The sequence below is a fragment of the Cyprinodon tularosa genome, unplaced genomic scaffold, assembly GCF_016077235.1.
Source record: "Cyprinodon tularosa strain WSP-4 unplaced genomic scaffold, ASM1607723v1 ctg236, whole genome shotgun sequence".
Lineage (NCBI taxonomy): Eukaryota > Metazoa > Chordata > Actinopteri > Cyprinodontiformes > Cyprinodontidae > Cyprinodon > Cyprinodon tularosa.
The window spans coordinates 119,388-139,749 of NW_024038883.1; the positions used below are offsets into that span (position 1 = coordinate 119,388).

Sequence of the window (20,362 nt, forward strand, 5' to 3'; positions counted from 1 at the left end):
CGGGCTAACGTTAGCCCTAAATGCCGCAGACGGGCTAACGTTAGCCCTGAATGCCGCAGACGGGCTAACGTTAGCCCTGGATGCCGCAGACGGGCTAACGTTAGCCCTGAATGCCGCAGACGGGCTAACGTTAGCCCTGAATGCCGCAGACGGGCTAACGTTAGCCTGTATGTTAGTCCAAGCAATGCATGCTGGGACAGCTGTCAGTCTGGAGGACGAACAAGTCTGCTCTGATGCATGCTGGGTAAAGAGGGAGGGGCCAGAACAACATCCAGGGACTTTATCCGTTCTTGTTCTGCTGTTCTAGTGAACTGGAACAGTGCTAGGACTGAGGATGATGACGTTTCACGAGGACACGAGGACGCACAAGAACACATAGTGAGAAACGGAAACAGACTTTGACCTGGATACCTTCTTTCACGTCTGGCGGGAGGAGGAGGTCCAACTAAAGGCATTAATAGAATCAAAATGAATTTCATTTATTTCCTTTTAGTAAAACAAAATAGCTCAAACCAGTAAAACAAACTCAGAAGAAAACTTTGACTAGGCCACACCAGAACCTTCAACTTCTTCCTATTGCTTCATTTCTTAGCCCTTCAGAGGTAGATGTGCTGGTTTGGCTCTTTGTCCTGCAGGATGAAGGATGCTCACTAACAGCCGGATGTTCTCCTCTCAGCCTTAGTCTCCTTTCTTTAGGTGTGGTTCCTAGAATTTCTAAAAGTAGAATGGGAGGCAGGTCTTTTAGTTCTCAGGCTCCTCTCCTGTGGAACCAACTACCAGTTTTAGTCCGTGAGGCAGACACCCTGTCTACTTTTAAGGCTAGGCTTAAAACTTTCCTTTTTGATAAAGCTTATAGTTAGAGTGGCTCAGGTTACCCTGAGCTATCTCTATAGTTATGCTGCTATAGGCTTAGACTTTTGGAGGACATAGGGACCCCCATTTCATCATTCTGCTTCATTCTCTCTCTGTTCTCCTATTCTGCAGAATCTGTTAGTTCAATCTCTAACCTTCTGCTCTCTCTGCTTTTCCTCAGAGTAGCTTTGCCTCGTCTGTTCCTGTTTGGCTGTGACGTCATCCTGGAAAGAAACATCAGCTGTGCTGCTTCTATCAACACCCTTGTTAATAGATGTTGGAGATCGGCCTGTTTTCCAGTGTGGTCCTGTTTCTCTGACCGTGACTGAGTGGATGTGCTCTCTTCGTCCTCTGACATGGGAGCTGCCTTGGAGCTCGTCTGCCTGGCTGTGTGTTTCCTGGACGGGGCCGCCTTTTACAGCTGCTTTTTCTATGTCTGCTTCTGTCTCCTTGAACCCCAGTCGGCCTCGGCAGATGGCCGCTCACACTGAGCCTGGTTCTGCTGGAGGTTTCTTCCTGTTAAAAGGGAGTTTTTCCTCTCCACTGTCGCTACAAGCATGCTTAGTGTGGGGGATTGTATTTGAGTCAATGAGTCAATGCAATCAACTGGTTTTCCTTAGATAGAAAACTTTGTATCAATTTGACTGTATGATCTGGTTGAACTGTAAAGTGCCTTGAGATGACATGTGTTGTGAATTTGGCGCTATATAAATAAACTGAATTGAATTGAATTGAATTTAGCTAACACCATGCATGTTGCTGTTCCAGATCTAATGGCCTACTTCATGTCGTCTTCTTGGTCTTAACGTTTGTCTGATTTGAATCATGTAAATGTGACTGAAACAGATTAAATCTGAGTATTATCAGGCGCCCAGTGATTCCAGTGAGGACCCAGGAGCTTTTCCTGCATTTTTTAGAACATTTCCATGAAACATGTCGGTTATTAAACATTTACCGACACATTCAGGGCTTGAGAAGACAAAAGAAACACGTCTTTAAGAGCACAAAGCAGCAGGACTGGTGTTCTCTGCTGCACTCGGACGTTCTCTCCCAGCTCTGCACCTTCCCCTCTTTAGCTTCCAGGTGTCACGTTTGATTTGGCCGCCCTAATAAAGCTGCGACAGCACCATTTTCTCATCTAGGCCCCAGCCGCCCGCTCGGCTCGCCGACACCTCTGCTGCGTCCTGCCGGCGCTGCTGCTGCTGCTGCCTAATTGATGTGGACAGTCAGAAAGGAGAATCTCTGCATGGCTGCTCTCAGAGGCCCCGCCCACCGATACCAACAGAACCTTCTAAACAGTTTAGCAGAACGGAGAAGAAATTTAGACCAAGCAAAGCCTGAAAGAGATCCGCAGGTTGCAGCTGAATCATATAAAGAAAGCATTTCCATGTTTGGCATCTACTTAAAAATAATAACCGGGCGAGATGCTGCTTCATTTTGTGGAAGAGGTTAAGGGCCACTGAAAAAATAAATAAAGTTAATTGATTTTTAGACATTATTTCAGTTTAATATGGGAAAAAAGTCAGAATTCTGACTTTAATCTCAGTATTTTGGATCTTAATGAAGGCAGAGATGTGGAGCACTGAGCTTCACTGATAAAGATGGGAGCTGTTTGAGAGAAACAGGAACACATTGGTGGAAAATGATGGAATTAGGTGACTTTTTACGTCCCTGAGGGCCCCTGCTGATGATATTTGATAAATGGAAGAGCAGAAGGTGATTTAAAATAAAATAATCAAATGTTAGAACTGTAAATATATGTTTCATTAGTCATATGTTTATATTATTATTATTATATTACTATTTTTTTTATGTATTTACTGTTTTTAAGGCTGCACTTTAAAAAATGAAATTGTCTGGAGCTGTTTTGAAAGAAATTCACTGCAAAAACAATCTAGAAATAGGTAAAGACTTCATTTGAGTAGGTAAGTAAGAGGATTTGCCAATGGAATGACTATTTTTATTCTTAAAATAAGATAATTAGATAAAACTCACTTGAAATAAGACAATGCTATAGTTTTTTCTTATTTTAAATGTAAATTGTCTTGTTCCATTGGCAAAGTGTCTCACTTACCTCCTCAGTTTAAGAAAAAATACACTTATTTTAAGAAAAATTTACTTATTAAGATTTAAATTTTTTGCAGTGTTTTTTTGTGTACAAAATAACAAAATAAATCTGTCTAAGTCTAAAACTAGAGAGCTAGTTTAGTTAGAGAAAAAGTCAGAATTCTATGGAAGAAAAACTCTCATTGGAATCTGCCTTTTTTTTAACACCGAATTTTTAACACTGAATTTTTTTTATATGGTAAAAATTCACCAGAAAAAAGCCAATGATATTCGCTCATTTCGTCACGTGACACAACGGCTGCGCTCAACTGAGCCGATCACAGGTAGCACGGCACCCCCGTCTGCCAAGGCTCTTGGTTTGATCCGGAATGAGCGGCCGGCGGCAACATGGCGGCGGCAGACAGACAGGATGCTGTACTAGCTGTGATCGGCTCAGTTGTTTCACCCAGTCTGATAAGAGGAAAAACTCTACTAGCTGTCTGTTAGTAGCTAACTGACGTTTTAGAATTCTGATTAACAAAAAACAAATTCCTCATTTAGCCGGGAACAGCTCTGAGCGACGCCGTTGTGTCACGTGACCAAATGAGCTGATTTCATTGGCTAGAAGCTGCTCGACTCTATCAAGTGTAGATCGCTTTGGCTTCAGTTCACCAAAAGGTCGACACATTTAAGTCAGAATTAAAAATATCGGATATTCTCGATGTATCTCGAGTTTTCCCACGCATAATAGTTAAAATGACTCGCAGCCATCGAGTCCAAATTCGCATGATGACATTAAGCTTTCTTTATTTATTTCACTGTTTTATTTTTCCCACACACTTTGAATGCATCATAAACCCCTCCTCAAAGCAGGATTATTTTCTCGCACACTACAGCAACAAAAAAAAAAGAGTTATTCCACCTTTCTGATTCCTGATCCTCCACGGACGGGTTGGTCGTTGGATCGCCAACTTGAAGAGGGAGGATTTGCCATCGAACTTCTGGCCAGAGAAAAAACCCGTAATATGTAGCCAACATTTGGAAGAAGAATGTTTTCAAGATGACTTGGATAATAGCGCGTTGTGACAAACACCAGATACAGCACTGGGACTTGATCAACAGCCGATACCGCACCGTGACAATGTCACTAACCAGTAGGTGGCAGTAGTGTTCTTTGAGAAACATGGATGCCTCCAGTAAAGCACATTCACATGAAAATGACTCTGCATTAAAAACATTTCATTTTATATTTAAAGAACTTTCAGAAGTTTGAATTCTGTTTTATGTTTCATGAGTTTCTGCAGCTTCTGCATCTATTCTACAGGATCTGCGCTGCATCAAAGTTTTCTCTTCATCTGTTGGTTTTATCATCCCGCTGCTTCTGCTGCAACATATGTTCACTTTATATTCTTCATTTTTGCTTTCCTCCTTTTTTTTGGAGCCTTTTTGACGGCTGATCGTGGACTACAGATGAAAACTAGCCTCCTGGCTATCTCTAGAATATTTTACAGCTGTTAATTTAATATGCATCGTCATTTAACAAAAAAAAAAAAAAAAGAAGAAGAAATATTTCACAGTGTTGCTTTGAGGAAGTAATCAGGGCTAATTGTTCGCTTCTCTGCTTTAGGGAAATTAGGAATCTGAAGCAGCAGATGGCCGCTCACACTGAGCCTGGTTCTACTGGAGGTTTCTTCCTGTTCAAAGGGAGTTTTTCCTCTCCACTGTCGCTACAAGCATGCTTAGTGTGAGGGATTGCTGAAGAGTCAATGAGTCGATGCAATCAGCTGGTTTTCCTTAGATAGAAAACTTTGAATCAATCTGACTGGATGATCTGGTGAACTGGAAAGTGACCTGAGATGACATGATGTGAATTGGAGCTATAGAAATAAACTGAATAGAATTTAATCTCTTGGCTTAAGAAAAGTTGAAGGTTTTTTAATTGAGCTTCTTAGAGAGACATAAGAAGGTTTGCAGGAAGTATCTAATAAACGTATTAAAATATCACAACATGTTGACTATCCTTTAAATCCATAAATGATGAAAGATCTAAACAACCCAGATCAGAAACACCCTGAGATGATGGAGGGGAAAAGGAAAAATGGCGGTTATTTCATCGATACGTCACTATGGAAGGATTAACTAAAGACTGAACTCTGGTTCAGCATTTCGAAGACCAGAGAAAAGCTGGACCCAAACTTGGTCCCGTCTTTGCACCCGCCGCCGCTGTTATCAGCGGGATGAGACGGAGATAACTGCATCTGTCAAATCTTCTCACTCGGACACAAACAAACAAACATCACGAGTCTCCTCTGGGCCGCCTGGAATCCGCTATCCTGGATCGATAGCAGTCTGTGCATCTGCAGGAGGTCAAAACGGAAACCCTGAGGATGGACGGGAGCTGCAGTCTGCAGCAGGGTGACACTCTGATGGTACCTGCTGGTAATCCGTTTCATAAAGCCAAGGTCGGCCTCATTAATAATGCAGCGGCTCGGCCTGCTACAGGATGCATAAAATGGAAAATACCTCGGTTCCATCTTTCAGATTTGCAGCACAATTTCACCCTAAGTGGATTCTTAAATCTCCTTCTCGTCTGCATCATAAAGGTCATGTTTACGTCAAATGTTCCAGATAAACATCCATTAGAAATCCCATCCTTGGAAATAACCAGGTCTCCAGATCCGAGCATCCGGAACGTCTAAAAAAGGATTTCTGCAGGACGTTCCGACCCCTTATCAGGTCAAAGGGGATTTATTTCAGAGACACGGACTCCAGGCTAAAGGTTTGAAGATTTCCTTTTTAAAGGGAGGATCAGTTATTTGATATAAAACAGTGGATATATTTTATAAATCACACAAAATGTATTTTTTTGGTTTAATGTTGGTGAATAATTTGAACCTTCAAATATCAGCGAGTGGTGCTGCATTGGTGGAGGAAATTCAGATAAGCTCAATTCCTAGAACTGACCCGACTTTTAGTCCCGGGTCAACAGTTAATTAACAGACTTTTTAACTCGTTTACGATATTTCACAATACATTACAGGCTTTAATATTGATAAAATCGTATATTGGAGGAGGTTTACAGGAAGTATCGTCATATATCTGTTCTGGTGTGGGCATTCAGGGCAGTCTGATATTTAGTTTGGTTTAAAGCGATATTGATATTGTATCTACCAAAATTAAGAAATATATTGAGGTATGCTTTTTTCTGTAACACCCAGCACCAGAGATGGGAACTTACTGTACTCAAGTAGATTTTTCTGATATTTTTACTTTACTTTACTACTTATTTTTATGGCGACTTTTTACTTCTACTCCTTACATTTTTACACAAATATCTGTACTTTCTACTCCTTACATTTTAAAAAATTGTCTCGTTACTTTAGTTTTGAATCATTTCAATGGAGTTACCGTTATTATTTTTCACGTCATCAATACCAAATTCAATCTAATTGGATGGGAATCTACGTTGCATTTGACGCACCGCTACAAGATGAATCGACAGATTCGGCGGTATTCATTGGCGGCAAATCATTGCAGCTTGGTGGCGGTGGCGTTAGCATAGTAGCATGGACGACGAGATGATTGAAAATGAACACAACGGAGATCTAGTCCTATTGGCAGACATCCATTTAAAATGTAGGCAACGGCATGAAAAAAGTGGTTTCTACTTTTACTTTTATACTTTAAGTCAATTTACAAGCCTGTACTTTGTTACTTTTACTTGAGTAAAGAAGTTTAATCAGTACTTCCACTTTTACCAGAGTATTTTTTAACACAAGTATCTGTACTTTTACTCAAGTACGGAAAGTGAGTACTTTTGCCATCTCTGCCCAGCACTACTTTTAACCCTAGTCCACAAGTTACCCTGATGGTTCGGTTAGAACACCAAGTGGAGTCCATATTTAGTCGATATACCTGGTCTGGGCAGAGTGGGAAGAACTTGGAGAAAGTTCTCCCACTGTATTAATCAAATGGCCCACAGCATGATGCTACCTCCACCAGTCTCGCCTCCACCGCCAAGACTTAAGGCTGTCTTGAACCAGAAACTGCTTCAACCAGTGTCACTGTTCACATTGAAACCATTTTTAATCTCCGTGGGATGAGAAGCCGAAGACCAAGATAGATCCTCCCACTCAGAAAGCTAAGATCGAAGATCTACGACTGTCCAAATGGATAGGTCCAATGTCCAATGAGAGTTAGGTCAGGATAACCTCCTGCTATAGGCTTAGACTGCTGGAGGACAAAGCAAACACTTTTCATCACTCCTTTCATCTCTAGTCCATCTCATCCGCTCTGTTCCTGTTTGGCTGTGACTCCATCCTGGAGAGAAATATCAGCTTCCCTGCTGCCATCAAAACCTTAGATTATAGACGATAGAGTTCTGCCTCTTTTTCAGTGTTCAGTCCAGTTTCTCTCCTATAGCTAAGGGCTTTTGCTGAGACTAGCTGGATATTCTTTCTTTCATCGCTTTGACATGAGAGCTGGCTCAGAGCTTATCTGTTTAACCATTTCTTACCCAGACAGAGCCTCATGTGAAGCTAGTTTACTGTTAGCTTTTCTTACATAGAAAAGGTGTATAGATCAGTGCTACTATGTTCCTTTTCTACTCCTGCTTCTGTGTCCTGAAACCCCAGCGACCTCAGCAGAAGGCTGCTAACACTGAGCCTTGTTAGACTGGAGGTTTCTTGTTATTTTTTCTCTCCACTGTCACTACATCCTCACCACGAAGGAGCAAAACCTGCAAAGTCAATGACTGGATGGAGGCAGCTAGATTTTCTTAGATAGAAACGTTCCACCTTTAATCTGGATGTGTTGGATATGTTCTAACTGAGGTTTTTCTGTAAATTGCCTTGTTATATATTGGTGATATAGAAATAAACTGAATTGAAACGGATTGGCAATCTTTAGAAATATCTAGTTAGAGTGGCTCAGGTTATCCTGATCTATCTCTATAGTTCTGCTGCTAAAGGCTTAGACTGCTGGAGGACATAGGGACCCCTTTTTCATCATTCTGCTTCATTCTATCTCTATTCTCCCACTCTGCAGAATCTGTTAGTTCAATCTCTAACGTTCTGCTCTCTCTGCTTTTTCTCATAGTAGCTTCATCTGGTCTGTTCCTGTTTGGCTGTGACTCCATCCTGGAGAGAAATATCAGCTGTGCTGCTGCCATCAACACCTTTGTTTCTAGATGTTGGAGCTTGGCCTGTTTTCCAGTGTAGTCCTGTTTCTCTGACTGTGACTAACTGGATGTGCTCTCTTCATCCTCTGACATGGGAGCTGGCTCGGAGCTCGTCTGCCTGGCTGTGTGTTTCCTGGACGGGGCCGCCTGTGGAGCTGGTTGACAGTTGCCTTTTGTATCTATGCTTCTTTTTCTATGTCTGCTTCTGTCTCCTTGAACCCCAGTGGGCCTCAGCAGATGGCCGCTCACACTGAGCCTGGTTCTGCTGGAGGTTTCTTCCTGTTCAAAGGGAGTTTTTCCTCTCCACTGTCGCTACAAGCATGCTTAGTGTGAGGGATTGCTGAAGAGTCAATGAGTTGATGCAATCAGCTGGTTTTCCTTAGATAGAAAACTTTGAATCAATCTGACTGGATGATCTGGTGAACTGGAAAGTGACCTGAGATGATATGATGTGAATTGGAGCTATAGAAATAAACTGAATAGAATTGAATCTGTCAGCTGGAACCCTAAATGACCTGTTCTTATGATTATGATTGTGAGTGGATGGAAACTTGCGATCTGAGTGATTTTGGGGGTTCGAATGGAAAACATGCTGACATGCGGATGCTGGAAATGAGCGTCGGAGTTCTGGACCAAAACGACCCAAACACTGAATATAGATCTGGTTAAAAACAGCTTTTTCATTTCACTTCATTGTAGGTTTCATGATGTTAGAAATGTTTTTACGAGGCACTCAAAGGCAAGCAGGACCCTTGGTCCAAACAATGGACTCCTCCCCCCTCCCTCTCTGCCCGCCCCCCTCCCTCCATTTTGCCTGGTTAACCCGGCTGCGAGGTGAAGAAGAAGTGAAGTGAGCAGACCGAGGCGGGTCACGCTGAGATTCCCATCAATAATTCATCGGGCCGCTGCTGCCTCTGCTCTTGTGTTCAATTCCCCCGACGACCACATAATACCTCCTCCCCCCTCGCCAAGGCGAGGGAGGAGGGGGGGACACGGGTCCAAGGGAGGAGAAAATGGTGAGAGGAAGCAGAACAGAGGTTCTAGTCTTCAGTTTTCTATCGTCATGATTAGAAACTATCCGTTCAGCACCGAGCGAAACGTTTCTGGACTGAAACCATCCAGGAAGCTGCTTCTGTTTAAAACAGACATTTTCAGACATTAGAAGCCAAATCAGTGAGTCACTTTTGAAGAGCAAGAAGGTCCACAGTCTCCATAGCAACGCGATGCAGCGGAGAGCAGAACCCAAACTAGAACATGGAGATCATTCCAGCTTCTAAACGGCAAATTTCTAGATATCCATGAGTTAAAATATGAAGAAACCGAATAAACCAGATTGTTGATTCCTGATCCTGTGGATGAAAACTCAGCTCATATTTGTCTGGTTTTATAACTCCTCTAAAATTTGGTTAAAAACATCGGAAACTGATAAATACAAATATTTTCCATCATAACTAATATAAAGTATAAATATATTATTTATTCTGAGGCAATCTAAGTAGCTTTCATTTCTATTTACAGAAGATTTCCTGAAAGATTTCCATCAACATTTTTAAATATTCATACAAAATGTTTCTGTTTTATATGATTAAAAGTAAAATCTCCAATAAAATCAGAGCTTTTGTCTTTGATCTTTGCTGCTTTGGAACATTAAACACTAGAAAGTCGATTTTATTGCATGATTAAAAAACAAGATATTCTAGAAAAACATTTATTTTACGCTTATTATATTTACATGTTAATATGCTTAAAGTTTTTTGTTTGATGTTTATTTTTAGTTTCTTTAATTAAATAATCAATTTAATTCATTTCTAAACTGTAAAATATATATAAGTAATGGCTTTGACTAAACTTATTTTCTGTAATAATATCCAAAATTATTCATAGAAAAAAATTTTAAAAGGTATATTTTTAGCTTTTAGAAATAGATTTAAATGTACCTTTATTTATAAACAGGATTTTAAAAACCAACGATTTTCAATTTAAGTATTAATCCGAAAAAAGAATTAATTAATATTATGATGTGAAATATTTCTTTCTGCAGATAAACAGCCAAACATTTGCTTTTTTTCAGTACTGATCGTTTATTACGGTAAACTGGTAAAAAAAAAAAAAAAAAAGCAAATGTATTGCTTATTATAAATTCATAATTTTAAGAATATCTTAATATTAATTAATTATTTTTTCTGAAACTATGTAAATTAATACTTTTAATGTCTGTGTAAATTGAAACAATTTTTTTTTTTTATCCAGACATAAAAGTTTATAAATTCAGGTACATTTAAATCTATTTCTAAAAGCTAAAAATTTACCTTTTAAATGTTTTTCTTATGAATGATTTTAGATATTATTACAGACAATAAGTTTAGTCATTATTTAGCCGTTATTTATAAAAATGTTACAGTTTAGAAATTAATTAAACTAATTATTTAATTAAAGAAACTAAAAATTAACATCAAACAAAAAACTGGTAGATTTAAACATGTTGAGATGAAAATAGGACTAAACCAGGTTTAAAATAAATATTTCCATAGATTGAAACAATATCTTGATTTTTAATCATGTAAAAATCTACTTTATAGTATTTAATGATCCAAAGTAACAAAGATAAAAACAAAAGCTCTAATCTTATATGAGGTTTTACTTCCTGTTCAAAGGGAGTTTTTCCTCTCCACTGTCGCTACAAGCATGCTTAGTGTGAGGGATTGCTGAAGAGTCAATGAGTCGATGCAATCAGCTGGTTTTCCTTAGATAGAAAACTTTGAATCAATCTGACTGGATGATCTGGTGAACTGGAAAGTGACCTGAGATGATATGATGTGAATTGGAGCTATAGAAATAGACTGAATAGAATTGAATTACTTTTAATTGTATAAAACAGAAACATATTTTGTGTGAATCAACAAAATATAAAACATTTTCTACTAGGGCCGGCTAATTTATAGCATTTGCAATATAATCAAAACTTAACTAGACTCTGATTTTTAATCACACTATATTTTTATCCAGTGAGACGCTAAATTTCTCCCTCCTCCCCTTTAGGTGGCGCTAAAACGTTTTGAGTGCAGCTAGCAGCAGATCCATGCATTTTCACACAAAGGTTACAGTAAAGATCTGGATCAATCGACTCTGGGCAAGCAAGCGCTCCAGGACTGAAACAATTAATCGGATTTATTGATCATTGAAATAATTATTTTCGTATTAAAGATAAAAAAAAATTATTTTCATCCGTCAATCTGCTCTATCCAGAACGCCTAAAGTGGGAACGTTTTAACTTCACCTCGTTTAATTTCGTAAACACTCGTTAAGGAAACCTTTTCTTTCCAATTATTAATCGATTAATCAGTTTGAAAAAGAATCTTTAGTTTCAGCCGTGAAACTTTCAAAAACTGAAATCCTGGGAACATCGCTTTGCTCGGACTAAAACGCAATCGCAATTTTGGTTTAAAATAATCGCAATTTTGATTTTTGGCAAAATCGTTCAGCACTAATTTCTGGTGAATATCACCATAAATGTTAACCTGTCTGATAATTTAGAATAATTTGCATAAATTCATATTTTTTTTTTGCCCAATGTTAATTTTCTAGCTTGAAACTGGAAACTATTAAAAAAGTTACTGGTTTATATTAAATGTTATCAGATTGTCTGAACATGTTCAGGTGGAATATCTAATATTTATAGCTCTTTCTTGTCACCAATGGGCTCTAGAGAAGAGGAGGCAGACATTCGGCGGCCGGCTCAGGGGTCGGGAATCAAACCGGGGACCTCTCTGTTCAGGACTAGAGCCTCCATCGCTGCACTAATTACAGCATCTTTTAGGTTACGTAACATCTGGAACAGAAATCCAAGAGAAAATCTGCTCTATTAGATACTGATCTATGAACAGAGCTTCAAGTTTTCCTTTATTTTCTGTGAATAAACTGAACGTGAATAAAATCTGTTTTGTCTTCCTGCAGCAGCAGGATTGCAGAGAACAAGGGAAAATCTGCTCCATCTATTGTCTCAGAGCCACTGCCCTGACCTTTGACCTCAGCTCCATTGGGTGCTTGAAGCGCTGCTGATCTAAGAATCGCTTCCTTTGTTCTTACAGTCACAGTAAAAACACCTTCAGAAAAGGACGGAAGAGCTTTATTTGAAATTAGCCGAAAATAAGAGCAGAAAACCAAAATCTTTGTAGCTGCATCAAACATTAGCTACATGAAAAACATAAATAAAATAAAACATTTTTGTGGGCTAGAATATTTAAAATATAGGTTTAGCATTACTTAAACGCCTTTAACATCAAATTAAAATGATTTAGAAGTTAGACGAGCAGTTTTTACAGTGAATATTAATCCGATTTCCAGGAACAAACTTTTAATGTTTAACTTTCTGTGTCTGTGTTAGCAGAAGGTTTCAGGTATTCTGGTCGTCTTTCAGCGGCAGATTTCAGTCGGTTAAATTTATCATAATGTTCATTATGAGCTGCAGACCTTCAGATTCTTTCTGTTTTTCATTTATTTCCATTATTGTTTTAAGCAGAAGAGTTCAGGATGATAAACTGTGTTTTACCATCAGGTCCTATAAACGTGTGCATTAAAGTTTATTTCATTTTCACTTGTTTATCTTGGTTAAATATTTTTTATGTACAGTATTTGTTGTAAAACGTCGTCTGCTGCAGCTTAATTAGCTGAAGATTTTTTAAACATTTGTTTATTTGAGTTGCTTCAGCTGAAGAGTTCTGGATGATTAATAAATGATGATAACTACGACTTTAAAGGAATAGTACACCCAAAACATGATTAGCCTTCATGTTCTACTCAGCCCCATGCTGAACAACACTCTGGAGTACTTTTTTGATATCTCAAATGCATCTGGAGATCTGGGAGGCTTCTTGCTGTCTGCTGACATTCAAATAATGGAGGTCTATGGCGCCCGAGGCAGAAAGGTCCATAAAAGTCCACAAAAAACGTATCAATATTACTCCATACTGCTCGTCCAATGTATTCCAAGTGTCCTGAGTGGGTAGCGTCCATAATTTACTCGAAACGAAGTCATTTAGAATGTTTTTAGAGCATAAACAGTAGTGTATAGGATTTCCTAAAAGCGCGTTCACGAGCCTACGGAAACCGCGGCAGACCAAACCAGATGAAAGTGCGCATTCAGCTCGGCAAAGAACTCATGCTCTTCCTCAACACTGAAGTCCTCAGACATTTTTCTTTCGTTGTTTCTTTCTTTGCACAGTTAAACAGCACATTTCTTCTTCTACGCTTGCATTATCGGCAGAGCAGACGCTGAATGCGCACTTTCATCTGGTTTGGTCTGCCGCGGTTTCCGTAGACTCGTGAACGCGCTTTTAGGAAATCCTATACACTACTGTTTATGCTCTAAAAACATTCTAAATGACTTCGTTTCGAGTAAATTCTGGACGCTACCCACTCAGGACACTTGGAATACATTGGACGAGCAGTATGGAGGAATATTGACACGTTTTTTGTGGACTTTTATGGACCTTTCTGCCTCGGGCGCCATAGACCTCCATTATTTGAATGTCAGCAGACAGCAAGAAGCCTCCCAGATCTCCAGATGCATTTGAGATATCAAAAAAGTACTCCAGAGTGTTGTTCAGCATGGGGGTGAGTAGAAAATGAAGGCTAATCATGTTTTGGGTGTACTATTCCTTTAACCTAAAAAGGTTTTGGATGCTAACCTTTCAACATTAGCTATCATTCTTTGTTAGCGCAGAGTTTTGGATGCTAACCTTTCTCCGTCAGCTATCGTTCTTTATTAGCGCAGAGTTTTGGATGCTAACCTTTCTCCGTTAGCTATCATTCTTTATTAGCGCAGAGTTTTGGATGCTAACCTTTCTCTGTCAGCTATCGTTCTTTATTAGCACAGAGTTTTGGATGCTAACCTTTCTCTGTCAGCTATCGTTCTTTATTAGCACAGAGTTTTGGATGCTAACCTTTCTCCGTTAGCTATCGTTCTTTATTAGCGCAGAGTTTTGGATGATAACCGTTCTCCGTTAGCTATCCTTCTTTATTAGCGCAGAGTTTTGGATGCTAACCTTTCTCTGTTAGCTATCCTTCTTTATTAGCGCAGAGTTTTGGATGCTAACCTTTCTCCGTTAGCTATCGATCTTTATTGGCGCAGAGTTTTCGATGTTTACCTTTGTTAGCTAAAAGGATTCAGAAGTCAGTTTGTTCGTGTTAGCTAAATTTTTAGTTTATCAATATATATATATATATATATATATATATATATATATATATATATATATATATATATATATATATATATATATATATTGCTTTAAAAGGAGTTTTAAATATTTCCTTTTTCTTTTTAGAGTCTATAATAATCAGTTATTAGCTAAGACCTTTTTAAATATTTGTTTAGGTTTTTTTTCTGTATTTTGTAGTTGCTTTAGTTTCTGCTACTGTAGCTGCTTTTTGTTGCTAACATTTGCGTTTATAATGTTTACTGTTTTTCATCACTTAAAAACTTTTATTGTTTAATTTTTCACTTTAGCTAAAGGATTTCTGATATTTCGATCTTTAAATATCCATAAAGTGTTTTGGAGGTGTGAACCAAAGGTGTAAATATTTCCCGATTACCTTCGACGGTTTCAGGGATGGAAAAGTTTCTGCTTCAATCTGGGCCTATTGTTTACTTTTAGTTAAACCATTGTTTTTATTCAACTTTGTGTTACATGATGTTCAGTAGTTCATAGCATTGCATTTTATCACCTAGAAACTTAGTTTGCTTTTAAAAAACGTGTTTTTTCCGGTGTAAAGATTAACTGAAGATCTTTTGATATTTCATTACGCATTTTAGTCCTTGTTTTTTATTTTTATATTTTAAAGCTTCAGATTTTAGCTCTCTGAAAGCTAAAGATTAACTAACATTTGGTCTCCAGTTACAGTTTAAGACGTTCAGTTTGCAATAATCTTCAGATTATTAGTAGATTTTCTGGTTTCTGATTCTTAAAACATGGACATAAAACTTTTTATTTTAGCAAAAGACTTTAAGGTGGCTAATCGTTCCCACTAGCTAAAGAGTTCTGAGTCTTTTGTTGTTTTTAGTTTATTTTCAGCAGCTCAGTTTAGGTAACCGGCATCAGATCAGATTTACATCATTTTTAACAAGAATTTTGAATAATTAACTTATTTTAGTTTTTCATATTCAGCTGTTTGTACAAGCTATGTTTATCATTAGCTAAAGAAATTACATTACTAGACACCCAAAAGCTTGCTTGGCTAATGCTTGTTACATATCTGTTAGCTAATATGTTAGCTTTATTAAAATGGTAAAAAAAAATCCTGGACGCCACTTTTTAAAGTTACCTTTTGTATCTATGCTTCTTTTTCTATGTCTGCTTCTGTCTCCTTGAACCCCAGTGGGCCTCAGCAGATGGCCGCTCACACTGAGCCTGGTTCTGCTGGAGGTTTCTTCCTGTTCAAAGGGAGTTTTTCCTCTCCACTGTCGCTACAAGCATGCTTAGTGTGAGGGATTGCTGAAGAGTCAATGAGTCGATGCAATCAGCTGGTTTTCCTTAGATAGAAAACTTTGAATCAATCTGACTGGATGATCTGGTGAACTGGAAAGTAACCTGAGATGACATGATGTGAATTGGAGCTATAGAAATAAACTGAATAGAATTGAATAATCTGTATTAATTGTGCTACAAAGTTAAGCTATCCTTAGCATTAACAGCTGAAGAAGAACTAGTATCATTTATCTATTTTCTGTTTAAAATATTTCTCTATGTATGAATTTGTTTGATTTCTGGATCTGTTTCCCTTTAAGGCTAAAACCATCCTGAGCCACGCTGCGAGGAGATGAGCTGAGAGAAAAGGACGATTACATTCTAACATAGATCTGCTTCTTTCAGAAAGAACAAAATAGGCTTTGGATATTTTTTTCAATCTCAAGAGATTTTTTTTTTGTCTAAATATTTCTGAAGAAAATGGTTTTGCAGTTGGAGACGATGAGTGAAGGAGAAGCCAGAGAGTGAACAGAATCAGGACGAATGAGACGTTTTATAACGGGTCCAGATCTCAGCAGCCGTCCTCGTCTCTCACCCAATTAATCCAATAAAAATAACAACCTTAATTAAATCACAGTCAAATTACCACAGAGATTATTTAATCTGGGTTATCAGTCCACGTTCCAGATTCTGGATACTTCAGCAATAATTTCTGACGTAAAAAAGTACGTCCATTCTTTAAGGAAATTATTATTTCACCTCAATTTGAGTTAAATAATTTACCAAAAAAAGGAGATTATTTATTTCAAATAAGAAAAACAAACCCATTATCTCATTTAACTATTTTATTGTTTCTTATTTGGACAAATTGTGTTGCTTTATTTAATCATATGGCAGACATTTTGAAATTAATACATGAGAAATTTTGGTAATAAAGTCTGTATATAAAATCCCAGCAAACCGAAGCGATTTTATAACTTTAAATACGGTTTGGGCTAAATTTAGGAAAAAGTAAATGTGAAGTATTCGCTCTGCTGTCGTAATCTTTAAATAAAAAATAAATTAAAAACTCTAACATTTCTATTTCTACAAGACAGATATAAGAAAAACAGAAATAAATCCAATGTAGGGCTTGAATTGCAAAGCATCATTTGTTTATGTAAATATTTAAGTAGATTAAAATGAATAACTCAATGAAAGAAATAAGGAGAAAAACATTTTTAACTGTTTGTGTTTTTCCAACTGTTCAATAGACAAATATTGATTATTAATCATGAATTGATAGAAATATCGTAAGATAAGGGAAAAGATCGCTATGAACTTTTAACCACAAAGTAAGAAGTAAATTCTAAATATAACAGTATTAAATTTTTAATTACTCTCAATTTGTTAAAAAAGGACATAATTTGCAAGTTAATCCCATCTTAGATTATTTTCCTGTGTAATTTAATCCCTTTGTTCGGTGGTCGGATTGTGAAGGGAATAATCTGAGTCTGGGGAAAATATTTGCTTTAGCTGAGCAGATAAAATGAGGCGAGCTGATAGAGCAGGACGTCTGTGATTCGCTGGAAAACGTTGCCAAACATCCCAAAGTTCAGGCTCTGATTGTGTCGTTGCACAACAGCTTTGAGGCTTCGCCCCCCCCCCCCAAAAAAAAAATGTTTACACCAAACAGGCTGGAGCAGGAATCCCAGCCGTGACTTTTAAACCTCACTTTTTCAGCCGATTTAAATCCACATTTTTACACATAACATTTGCAGCTGAAATATTTCTATCGTTTATTTGTTTTTTTATTCTTTTCAAATGTAAATGATATAATTAAACTGTTGGGATAATAAAAGTAGGGATTTAATCACAATATAAAGAAGCTGATTGAAACAGATTCCTTTATTCTGACACTGGTTGGTTTAAATTAATAAAAAAAAGATAAAGTCTGGCTGAATAAAGCTGTTTTAAACAATAAAAAACTTTTTTTTTTTTATTAATTTAATTTATTCAAAACAACAGAATTCAATTAAAACTAATTGAGCCCTATGAAAATCAGCTAGAATTGTTTATATGGGAAGTTTTTTAGGAGGTGAAGAAAAATAAATTTAAAAATAAATCTAACTTTAAACTAAAATAATAAAATTCAGTTTAAATTTCTGACCCATAAAGCCCCCCCCCCCCCCCCCCCCCCCCCCCCCCCCCCCCCCTGAACATTTAACAGCATGGAGGTTAAAGCAAAGCAGGAGATGCAGTCAGTGAGTGTCTGGCTGCTGCTGCCTCTGCAGACAATAGAAGCTCCTGATGGGACAGAGAGCAGCTTTCCTCACTAGAGGGGGCAGCGGACCCACACAGCCGAACCGGTCCGTTACCAGCAGCAGAACCGGAACCATCAGCCAGTTCTCCTCCCTCCGCTTTATTTTAACCCATTGGATAAAAGCGCCTGATAAATCCATAAACATAAATTTGTTTTTTTTTTTAAAGGTGTGTTTTGTTTTTCCTCTGAATGCAGGAGAGGAAATAAGTGGGGGAGGGGGGCTGTTAGAGGGAAATCCCACGACCTTGTCATTTCCTATCGATCCTGGTTTGTTATTGATCAATAATGTTAATCAAAACACAAGTGATACCGAATTAATCATCCACTCAGAGCGGCGGGCAGGGAGACCAAACAAAGACACGCTGTGTGGGAATTTTTTAACATTTCCTTTTCTTTTTTCTCTTGGCACCAAAAATAAACATTTATTTTTACTGGAAACACCTGCAAAAAAACTTCTCTTTGTTTAATGTTTGTTATATGAATAATAATAAATAAAATATGAAAAAAAAACTTTTTTTTAACCTGATTTAATTTAAATGTAAATTTAGGGAAACGTAATGAAGTGTAGAAAAGATTCGGGGATTATTTTGAGTGGTTTTTATTTTCCCAGAATGTCTTAAATTGTTTCTAAATCTTTAGCTGAAGCTCAGAAAGCTGAGCGGCTCCTACCTGCCAGCCTGAGCGCAGACATCCTCTGGAACTCGGGCTCCTGCAGCCACTTCCACATCCGCCTGAAGGTCTCCCGGCCGGACTTTAGTTTACTCCAGGGTTTGGGGTTCCTCAGCAGGTCGGACAGCGTCCCCTGCGAGCGGCACAGCACCCTCTGGGCGAAGATGGCCTGCGGGATGCTGTACCTCTTCAGCTCCGCGGTGATCCTCTGCGCCACCTCCTTGGTGTTGATCTCCTCCAGCTGCCCGGAGCCGCTGCCTCCCTGCGTCCCCGACGAGGAGGAGGAGGAGGGCGGCCGTTCCCGCGTGGAAGCCAACACCTGCCCGTGGGACGGAGACTGGAGGTGCGGGTGGGGGTGGTGTCCCGGGTGGTGCATGCCGTTCAGGTGCGGCATCATCCCGGCCGGCGGGCCGCCGAGGCCTCGGTGCTGGTGGTGCTCGAAGTTGAGCATCTTGTCGTGGGTTCCGTGCGCGCCGGAGCCGTAGTTGTGGAGCCCCTGCTGGGTGTTATGGATGGAGCCCAGGCCGTTGCCCAGCACCGGGGAAAGGCTCTGACCCATCCCGGACATGTGGTCCTTATAGGGGGTGTAGATGTTGTTCATGCCCGGCAGACCCCGCTCGTCCCGCATCAGGGTGAAGCTGCCGCTGACGTTCCCGGACAGCCGCTGGTGGTGGTGGTGGTGGTGGAACTTGTCGGACACGGTGGAGATGGGCGGCAGCGGCTGCAGCGGGGTGAGGGTGGTGTAGGTGCCGCTCATCCCGGGGGAGGACGCGTCGCACGGGACGCTCATGGCGTGGTGCAGCGGCAGCGACAGCTCCGGCCGGTACTCCCCGCTGCCCTCCAGGATCATCCCGGACACCATGGCCGGCCGGGGCGCCAGCTCCTGGTGGATCCGCAGGCCGGACGAGCCGCTCATCAGCTCCGCGTCAGGGGCCACCCCCCCGTGCAGGCTGCCCAGGCCGTCCATTGTCATGTCCGCGTTCATGGCGTAAGCGTCCAGGTCCTTGGCCAGGCATCGATAGGCGTTAGTGTAGGCAGCCTTCATTCATCTGTCCTCTCAGTCCATCAGGCGGAGCGGAATCGTCTCTCCTCGGTCTCCTCCTGCTCCTCCTCCGGGATGGGTCAGAACCGGTGCCTCCCAGCAGGGTCTCCCCGTCCTCCAGCTCCTTTGTGTGGGTTACTGCGGATCAGACGGGCCTGTGCGGTGGATCCTCCATATCCAGCCCTCTCCTCCTCCGGTGCTGCTCTGCCCCTCGGAGCGGAGCTGTCCGCGGTCCCTACCCGGCCGCTCAACCCACCCTGCTGCGGGAGGAGGAGGAGGACGAACCGGCTGCCGCTCCGGCTGCCGCGCGGCCTGGATTGGCGGCTTAGCGGACCAATCAGAGCGCAGCACACAGCTGTGAGGGGCGTGGTTGACCGTAGGTCTGACCAATCAGCGTCTGGAAGAGAAGCAGCAGTTTTCAGCGGAGGATGAATTTGAACATTTTTCTGTTTCATTTTTATTGGAGCGTTTTATCCTGTCAGCAGGGGCGGATTTAGGACATTTGGGGCCCCAAGCAAAGACAGACAGGCTGCCTCTCTATTGAGGATAAATATTAATCGTTCTAATGAAAAAACTGTAGCTTTGACCATTAAGCAGATTTTAGATATTTCTATATTTGAGTCTTTAAGTGTTATTTGGAACCAGCGACGGATCAGAGATGTTGTTAACTAGTTATGTTCAGGGGCGGATTTAGGAACTTTGGGGCCCTAGGCAAAGACAGGCAGACGTAATATTAAAACAGACTCTGTAACTAATGGGTCCCTTTTTTATTTAAATAATAATTTTAAACTGAAGGTTTTTCACTT

The 20,362-nt window shown here is 39.9% G+C and overlaps 1 protein-coding gene across 1 annotated transcript in view; it reads right to left on the reverse strand.

Annotated features, from left to right (window-relative positions):
• Window positions 1-19,823, reverse strand: part of onecut2 (one cut homeobox 2) — a 48,333-nt gene extending 28,510 nt beyond the window's left edge. Inside the window, exon 1 of the mRNA XM_038287140.1 lies at window positions 18,515-19,823. Within this exon, the coding sequence (XP_038143068.1) occupies window positions 18,515-19,559 (1,045 nt within the window). The 5' untranslated portion in view covers window positions 19,560-19,823. The remainder of the gene's footprint in view (window positions 1-18,514) is intronic.
• Between the last annotated feature and the right edge of the window lie 539 nt (window positions 19,824-20,362).